Source organism: Castanea sativa, chromosome 3 (genome assembly GCF_040712315.1).
Source record: "Castanea sativa cultivar Marrone di Chiusa Pesio chromosome 3, ASM4071231v1".
Classification (NCBI taxonomy): domain Eukaryota; kingdom Viridiplantae; phylum Streptophyta; class Magnoliopsida; order Fagales; family Fagaceae; genus Castanea; species Castanea sativa.
In genome coordinates this window covers 9,792,005-9,801,419 of record NC_134015.1, presented here as the reverse complement: position 1 = coordinate 9,801,419, position 9,415 = coordinate 9,792,005, and the positions used below count along the sequence as shown (strand labels likewise).

The 9,415-nt window shown below is 37.0% G+C and overlaps 1 protein-coding gene across 1 annotated transcript; it reads left to right on the top strand.

Annotated features, from left to right (window-relative positions):
• Window positions 1–237: 237 nt before the first annotated feature.
• On the top strand, window positions 238–8,969 carry LOC142627766 (uncharacterized). Its single transcript, XM_075801642.1, has 12 exons — window positions 238–882; window positions 1,302–1,370; window positions 1,602–1,922; window positions 2,012–2,320; window positions 2,424–2,732; window positions 2,825–2,893; window positions 3,450–3,944; window positions 4,033–4,101; window positions 4,559–4,723; window positions 6,990–7,206; window positions 7,347–7,691; window positions 8,379–8,969. The coding sequence occupies exons 1-12, from the start codon at window positions 355–357 to the stop codon at window positions 8,489–8,491; spliced, it is 3,009 nt and encodes a 1,002-aa protein (XP_075657757.1). The 5' UTR covers window positions 238–354; the 3' UTR covers window positions 8,492–8,969.
• Window positions 8,970–9,415: the final 446 nt, after the last annotated feature.

The following is a 9,415-nucleotide window of genomic DNA, read 5'->3' as shown; positions in this document are numbered from 1 at the left end:
TAAAGGTTATCTTGTTATATATCCATGTGAAAAATGAAGTTCCTATCATTTTTAGTAAAATTTTAAAATAAATAAATAAAAAACCCGTAATTGCATGTAGACTTGTAGATGTAGTAGTATAGCTGTGTTGGATGGAGTTTATTCCACGTCAAATTGCACCATATTCGAAATTTATTATTAACCCACCCACGTGCGCACCGTTTCGTTTCGTGCCAAGCCAAAACCCTCCATTACCAAAACACACAGGAAAACAAAACAAAGAGAGAGTTTTATTCAGATTCAGAGGAGTCCTCTCCTCTCCTCTCCTCTCCTCTGTTCTCTTTCTCTTCTTCTCGGCTAAGTTTTCAATATTCCATGGCGGAGGACGACGTGGGCGAAGACGAGAGCTTCGGTGATTTCCACTTCGTTTCCTTTCCCACCAATCATCATCCCACACCAACCCAAATCAACGGTCGAATTTCCGATTCGTTCGGCGGTTCCAACAACCGGGTCGGGTCGGATAATTCTGGGTGGGTCAAGCCGCGTGGGGCAATACCGTTGTCGATATTTGGGGAAGAGGAGGAGGAGGAGGAGGAGGGATCTGGTGTGGACGAGTCTAGAGTTGGTGACGGTGCTACCGTTTTTTCTCTGGAGAAGAAGAAGAAGCCGGATTTGGAAGTTCATGATTTGATTTCCGGTTTGTATAATCGGGATCGGGAAACCGAGACCCGAAATGGGTCGGCTGTGAATTCTAATGGGTCGGCTTTGAATGTTAATGGGTCGGATTCGAATGGTAATAATGGTTTTATTGATGTTGATGATGATGATGATGACGATGATGGGTGGGAATTCAAAGCTGCAGAATTGGAATCTGGGATCGGAAATGGGGATTCTAAGTTAAAGGTATACACTTTTTTGGTCCCCGGCAAAAAAGTTAATTTTTGTTAAAAAAAATTTTTTGGTTGCTGAGAGAAAATTATAATAATAAAAAGAAATGACCAATACAAATAAGATTTTGTAATTAAAATTTGGCACTCTATGGTTTTGGTTTTTAATTTTGATGGGAAACAATTGAGTAGAGATTGATTTTTGACAGGATAGAATGATGGAAAAGAATACATGTCTATTGAGATCCATAGCTGATCCCATAGTTTTGGAACTAAGGTTTTGTTGTTGTTGTACAATTGAGTAGAGCTTTTAGTTTTCTTAGCTCCCAAAGGGTTCACAATTCCTGAGTTGATAGATAGATATTACTGGCAAGTGGCAAGAATTAAAAGGAGTATTAGGAAAGCTTATGGTTTTGATTTTTGATTTTATATCAGGAAGAAGGAGTCTTTGAATCACCAGGATTGAAAACGGAAGCAACAGTGCGGAGAGACGAAGAAATCCAGGCGGGTATTGTTTAATTTTTGTGTATTTGTTTGTTGAATTCGTTTGTGTCACACAATTGAATTACCCTTTGGAATTTAGAAGCAATTAGCTATCTTTAAATTGGAAGTGAACTTGAAATATGATGTTATATGTGTAGTTGATCATGCTGTTAATATAGATGCATATGCGCTTGAATGTCGATTTTGATTGGTCTATATATATATATAAAACTTATATTTTCTTGTATAAAGGTTGATGCGAAAGGGCGGGAAAACACTGAGGGAGCCCAACATATATTTGAGTTTGGCAATGGTGTGCATGGTCCTAGTGATTTCTTTACTGCATCAAATGGGTTTTCCCACAGAAGTAGCGAGTGGAGCTTCGGGTTTGATTTTAACATGGCTTCAATGAATAAACAAGATGCTTTTACCTTGGATTCATTCTCTAAAAGTAAGGACAATGATATTGCAAACGTGGTGACCTCTTCCACAACTAATAAAAAAGTTGATTCTGTTGAAAATTTTTGGGATTTCAAGGATGCGTTTCCAAAAATTGGATCACAGCATAAGTCGGTGAGTCAGTTTTGATATGGTTTTTAATTTTACTGATAATGTAGGGATTAGAGGGAATGTTCATTGTCAAACTTTAATTTTGGCTGTAGGAAGAGCCAAAGATTGCTGTTACATCTCCTGCCGGTTTAGACGCACTATCATTTGACAATAATGGCTTCAGTGGTCCTATTGATTTATTTGCCGTATCAGATGGGCGCTCTCAAAAATCTGGGAAATGGGACTCTGGATTTAATTTTGGTCCTAGTTCTGTGAATGGTATCGTCTTGGATTCGTACTCTAAAAGCAAGCAGAATGATTTGATATCCTCTCCTGGTGAGAATGATGGTGCCAGTGGGAATTTTTGGGAATTTAAGGATGCATTTTCAGAATCAGGATCACAACTTAAATCAGTGAGTCAGGTGATTTGAATTCTTTATTCCTTATTTATCAAAAAAAATTCTTTATTCTTTATATGATGTTGAAAATCTTGAAGAATGTGCTCAAACTTCATTTTGGTTGTAGGAAGAGCCAAAGGTTGCAGATAATTTTCCTACTTCTGCTGGTGTAGCATTCGTTTATGATGTCAATGGTGCAAGCAATCCTAAAGATTCGCTTGTTGCATCAGATGGGGTTTCTCACAAATCTGGGGAATGGGAGGTTGAATTTAATTTCAATCCAACTTCTGTGACTCAAGATGATATTATCTTTGGGTCTTACTCTAAAAGCAAACAGAATGACTTGAAATCCTCTCCAGTTGATGAGAATGATGAATTTGATGAGAACTTTGGGGAATTCAAGGATGCATCTTCAGAAACCGGATCAAAGCACGAGGTGTTGTATCATTTTGATTTGATTTCCTTTTATTCATTCTCTATGCTAAAATATGTGGAACATGGGTACTAAAACTTTACTTTTGGATGTAGGAAGGGTCCAAGGTTGCCGATCATACTCCTTCTGTTGTAGAAGTACCAGCTTTTAGTGATGAAATCCAGGTAGTAATTTAGATTGTAGGCTTATTGTATTGATTCAAATATAGATGTTGGGTTTCCTGAAATTCAATATCATTCAACTATAGTTGCTAAACAGAACATATTGAAATTCAGGAAAACCAATATCTCTCTGCACAAATCTCTTGCCACAATAAAGTTTCTCTTTCAGCTAATATATATTAGATCCATTCTTCTCATTCTTCTTCTTCTCTTCATTCTTTTTTTTTTTTTGGGGGGTGTGGAGGGTGGGCGGAGGGGAGTGCTGAAATGATATATATATGCTTATTGTTGATCTTTAATGATGTTGTTCAACAAATGTAGTCCTAACTATAAATGTCACTGTAACATGATCAAGGTGATGTTTGTTTTTAAGCATATATATGGTGCCTTGATGTTGATCTGTTTTCACTTAGCCTTATTGCTTGCAGAAATATATTGGTCTGTCTTTAGAAATTTTGTATGCCAATGACAAATGAAGTTTGCCAGTGGTTTATGCTTTCCTTAGCAAACTTTTTTCCATATAGTTCTGTGACCATTTTCCTTTCTTTTTTTTTCCCAGAGGAATGAGGTAAGATCTGAGAATCACAAGGAACCCTTGCCCATGTCCATTTTCAGTGATGGAAAACTGGAATCTGATGATTCCTCAATCCTTCAAGATATTTCGAGTTTTACACCCACCTCCAACCCAAAAAGTAACATCCAAAGTCCTGGTTCTAATATATCTATCAACGATCTCATATCAACTTTATACAGTCAAGCTGAGCAGAATGCTTCTGTTAATAACATGCCAAAAGAAAGTGACCATGAGACTCATTCCACCTCAACAGTGTTTGAATCTGATTTAGGCAACAGTGATGATTTTGATGATGATTCCTGGGACTTTAAAGATGCCATTTCAGGAACAAGAGCTGAGGATCAAACTTCTGATATTGATCTTGTAGATTCACAGAAAAAACCTTCTTCCACATTAGAGCTAAATGATTGCGTTGATTTCTTTTGTAAATTAAAGGGTGAACTGTGCTCAATTGCACTGTGTCATCTTGACAATCTGAAGGTTGGTAATTTGTTAAGATCATTTTTTTGTTGTTGAAATTGTTTACCTTTGTTTACCCTATTAAACTTGTGAAAATGCAATTTGTTAGAAAGCTCAAAGCACTACTGCTCTGTCTGGTGAAGAGGCAAAAGCAAAAGCTCTTGATGAGGAAATCCAGGTTGGTGACTTTACTTTTTCATGTGTATTTCCTGGCTTATTATTGCTTTTACTATTTCTGTTCGGCTTCATGTTTTGAGTTGACTGAAAAGTTTAAGAAACTTGTATAGAAGCATATTAACTTGTCTGTTTTTCTTAAATGGTAATAAATTTATTCAATGAGATCATGGCTTCTAGAGATTGGATCCTCTCTCTTTAATCAATTTATGTAAGCATCTTAGGAGTGGATATTGTATTGTTCTCTCTCTCTCTCTCTCTCTCTCTCACATCAATAACACACATCTGTTAATTATTTTTTTGCCTCATTTTGAATTGGTTTGCTAATGCTCATTTTAAACCACGTTTAGATTTTTCTTTTGATTAGTTTGTTTTAGAATTATTATTATATCTTCTTTGATGAGCAACATATTTTAATGGGTCTTCCACTTTGTTATCTTTCTTGTTTCTTTCTTTTGTAGAAATTCTATAATGAGCTACACGAAGATAATCTGATATCTGAAGAAGACCTGTCTGAGCATCTATCCCAAAGAAATATACACTTCAATGAACTTCTTGAAGTTTTGCAGGAACCAAAGTTCCGAGTGCTTGAGTCTGAATATGAGTTATCAAGAAGATTGTCATTGGTATGCATCTTTCACATTGATTTGTGATGATGAACTAGAAAGCATCTTATATTTTAGCTAAATGCTTCTCTATTTGAGAGTTACACGTCATAATATTCTTTTTTTTTTTTGATAAGTAATCAGAAAGCTTATATAGATGAGAAAAAGAAAGTCATACAAGAAGTTCATGATGATGAACAACAAGAGAATGAGAAAAACTACTAGGGAACAAAGCTAAGAGAGGACATAAACACTAAGAGAGAAGAACAATTAGTAAACCCCCAACACCGAGACCACTCTAATAGACTACGCTGGCATAAAAGCTTTAGCTCAAACAAGGTCTTCTCTTTGTCCTCAAAGGAACGGCGATTCCGCTCCAACCACACAGTCCACATTAAGCACCCTGGAATCAAATTCCATATGTCTGACTTATCCTTTCCATGCCACTGATGCCAGCAAGAGATCAATTCCGCCACCGATCCTGGCATAACCCAAGGAATCCCAAAGGCCTGAAGCATCGAATACCAAAGAGAGTGGGTAACAGGACAGTGCAGGAGAAGGTGGTTAACCGACTCCCCATCCATGCAACACAAACAACACCTATTAACCAAAGGCCTACCCTTAAGCATGAGGTTATCCAGGGTGAGAATCCGGCTATGAGCAGCAGACCACAGAAAGAACGCCACCCGCTTAGGGATCTTAGGTTTCCAAACCCCCTTCCAAGGAAGCCAAGAATCCGAAGCACCCTGGATCGCGAGGTAATAAGACCGAGCATCAAACTTACCATCCCCTTTGAGCCTTCAATAAAGGATGTCTCTCCTACTACCCTGAGGGATACGAGCTTGGATAAGCCGGAGAAGAGAATACGAAGCCGCCAACTCTCAATCCTCAAAAGCTCTATAAAACGTTATATTCCACACTCTAACAGTACCCCCTTCTGGAATCCACAAAACTTCTGAGATACAGGCATCCTTGACCGATGAACACTCGTAAAGCTCAGGATAGAGAACTTTTAGAGTAGCATCACCAACCCACCTGTCATGCCAAAAGCGGATACGAGTGCCTTCCCCCACTACAAATGAAAGATGCTTAGAAAAATTCTCCCAACCTTCATTAATGCTTCTCCAAAGGCCGCACCCATGGGACCTCCTGCAAGCCTTAGTCCTCCACCCCCCTAGCCCCTCTCCATATTTAGAAGAAATAACACGACGCTACAGGTGAGTATCTTCGTGGCCATATCTCCACAACCACTTCCCTAATAAAGCCTGATTAAACGACACCACCTTTCTTAACCCCAATCCACCCTTCTCGACGGGAATACACACCTTATCCCAGGCCACCAAAGGATATTTGAATCCCCCCTCCGAAGACCCCCAAAGGAACTTCCTCTGAATATATTCCAATCTAGCCGCCACAGCTTTAGGAATAGTAAAGAGAGATAGAAAGTAAGTCGGGAGACATGAGAGAGTGCTCTTAATTAACATGAGCCTCCCACCCTTAGATAAATAGAGGCGCTTCCACCCAGAGAGCCTCTTCTCCATCTTTTCCAAAATAGGATTCCTGATCAGAACATGCATTAATATATGTACAATGAGTTAACTCAAATAACTTTAGATACTTGCGTTTTTTTGTATTATGGTCAATATATTTGATTTTTCAATTCTAATACTGAAACTGTGCTTTAACTGTTTGCAGTAATTTGAGCAAATTTTAACTATTATAAGCTGTTTGGCTTATGTTTTTTGTTCAAGTATGACTTAGTGAGTAGTATGTGTGATGAAATTAAATGCAATTGTTGAGAACTGGTTTTTTCTGGTTCTAAGAAATATTGTTTCCTTGTTTGCTGCCATTCTCCCCCCCCCCCCCCCTCCCTTTTTATTTTATATTTTATTTGGGTTAGAAATTATGCCAGTATTAGGTTTCCTCCTTGTTTTTTCATTGTTTAAGTAGTTCTTTCTTATGTTTTTTCTGGGGTTCAATTCCATAGGACCTTAAAGAAACAGTGATGAACTCTAATTTTTAGATTCTATGCATCTCATCAAGCAGTTCTGAATTTAGTGCAATGGGATATATGGAGTCCCAACAATGCTTACAACCAACATCCCATGTTTTGAACAACCCCCCCCCCCCCCCCCCCCAAAAAAAAAAGTGATGTCTTTCAAGACACATGCACAATTTGTATGAAGTAATAACAATTCTTCACTTTTCTAAAAAAATTGTATCGGTCATAATATTCTGCTTATTAGCCTTTGGCCTTTTACCTCACCATGTATATTTTTTTTAACAGGCAGAAAAGGATATCAGATCAGCTATTGATCTCCTAAAAGAAGTGACATCAGCAGTAACAATTCTAAAATTGGGATCAGCGGAGGAGCGACAATATTATGTTTCAACCTGGTCTAAAATACTCTCTGTTTGTGCTCAAGAGCTGAAACATGGAGCCTTAATTTGGAAGGATTCATTACAAAAGAATGTTCAAAGTCAAATATTATCTGAACCTCAAGGTATATGCACCTTAATAATCATGGCAGATCCCTTTTTACATAGTCTTACACTTATTTTCTTTTTCCAAAAAACAAAGGGTAGATTGTTTTGAGCTTAATTTTTATCCTAATTGTTTATTTTTTGAGGGGTGAAAATACAGGGAAGCGGTATATCCTTGCCCTTGGAGAAATTTACAGAGTAGTTGAAGTTCTTCGAGTCTCAACCAAGATTCACAAGCCTTGGCTATTACTAACTTCTACGGATATCGCTGGCTTGGTTGGTCTTCTAGGTGAATGTTATAGTATATGGTCAAGTTCAGGAATTGAAGATGCTCTCAAGAGTATTTCTGATTGTATTGATTTCGAGTATGATGGAACTATAAAGGCACTGCTGGAATCTATTGAGTATATTCATGATATTGACACACTTGCACTTCAAAATCATGCTTTCTCTGGACAACAACCTACATGTCACTTGTCAGCCTTGAGTGCCAGCATTGTACCAGGTATATTGATTTCATAGCTCTCAGGGGTCAATTAAGCTATTCCAAACCATGAAAATAACCATTTTCCTCTACATGGGTTTTGGATTTATTGCCACCCGCTGGTTTGTATGGCATTCTCGAGTGACCATGATTACTTTGAACTAAATACCAAAGTTAAGAAATTCTTTTAGATAATTTTATATATAAAATGGATTGAGGAAAAATTATTTGTAAAACGGAATAAACAATTGGAGTTGTGATGCAAATTTCTTACTTTGGTCATCAATCTAAGAACATTACTTGACTGAAGCTGGATCAGCTACTTTCAAAGTAACAGAAAGAAAATCAAAGCCTAGAATGGGAGAGTCTTTTGCCATTTTCATCAAATTTTAATATATTGCAAGCATCTGTAGTTTGCCATTTTTATCAAAATTGTAATATTTTGCAAGCATCTATGGTAAGCTTATCTAATGAAGTTAAATTTTTTAGTCCAAAAAGATAGTGTGATATGCGAGGATGACTATGTTTGACTTGGCTGTCTGGTGCTTATAAATTGATATAAACAAATTATAATACCTTACTATCTTATTTTAAATTATGATTATCTTTGACCCATCACAGTCTCTTAGTTCATTTTTATCTTTTGTTGTTGGTGGGTGGTGGAAGGAGCCTGAATTTTCTAACCTTCTCGACATTTGCCTGAATCAGGCTTGAGACTGGTGGTTTGGAATGGGGAGCACTACTTTCTCACACTCGCAAACTTGTGGGCAAATCTAATAAATTGTGATCCTCCTAAGTTGCCTCAAATTCATGGTAGCTGACGAGAAGGAACCATTCAAAAAGAAGTTTGTGAAGGCTTTAGGAGCTCTTCAGCTGTGATCAAAATCTGATTCAATTGTCTCCTCTGGAATGAGGCTTTCAGGGAACTAATTGCAGTTGCTTGACCATAAGAATCACGCAAGGGAAAGAGAAACAACAATTTGAATTTCAAGATCTTGATAAACAGATGCATGCTCGGTTTTGATCAGGCCAAGTATACAATTCAATCTTTCTTTTTCTTTTTCTTTTTCTTTTTCTTTACGGATCATCATTCTTTTTGGTAGAAAGCATTGCTTAGCAATTGGATGTAGAAGTGTTGTACTATTGTGTTGTTTAGTCTATGTATGTTCAGAAAGTGGGTGATAAATATAACACCCATATACCTAGAAATAGAGCTGTGAAAGAGTATTATGAGTTGAGAGGGAATAATGATAATGAGAATGTTCTTGTTTGTGAAATAAAAATAATTACATTGTGCAACATATGTAGAATTTCAGTTCAAGACCAGTGTTTTATTTGTGTTGGTGGTGGCAGAATACAATGTGAATTGTGAAATGAGTAATATTGTTTTCTCAATCTAGCTTTTCTTTTGAGATATAGTATATCATTATTATCTGATAACAAATTCTGTAACTAAACTCATCTGATAATAAACATTTATTGGACATCACTGGCTGCAAAGGCATTTTCAGGTTGTTTTAGTTTTAAAAATGTAAAGGATGATCTTCAACAATTCCAAATAGAATTTGCACGTTGTGTCAATGCTTTTCTTGCTTTGCATTTTTTTTTTAAAAAAGTGATCCATACTATTAATTCGTACCTAAAGAAGGTATTGGAGAGAACCCCAAGCCCTACCTCAAAATTTTTTTTTTTTTTCTTATTTGGTTAAGTGGGAGGCTAGTGGATGAAGAATTTATAGGTGTAAA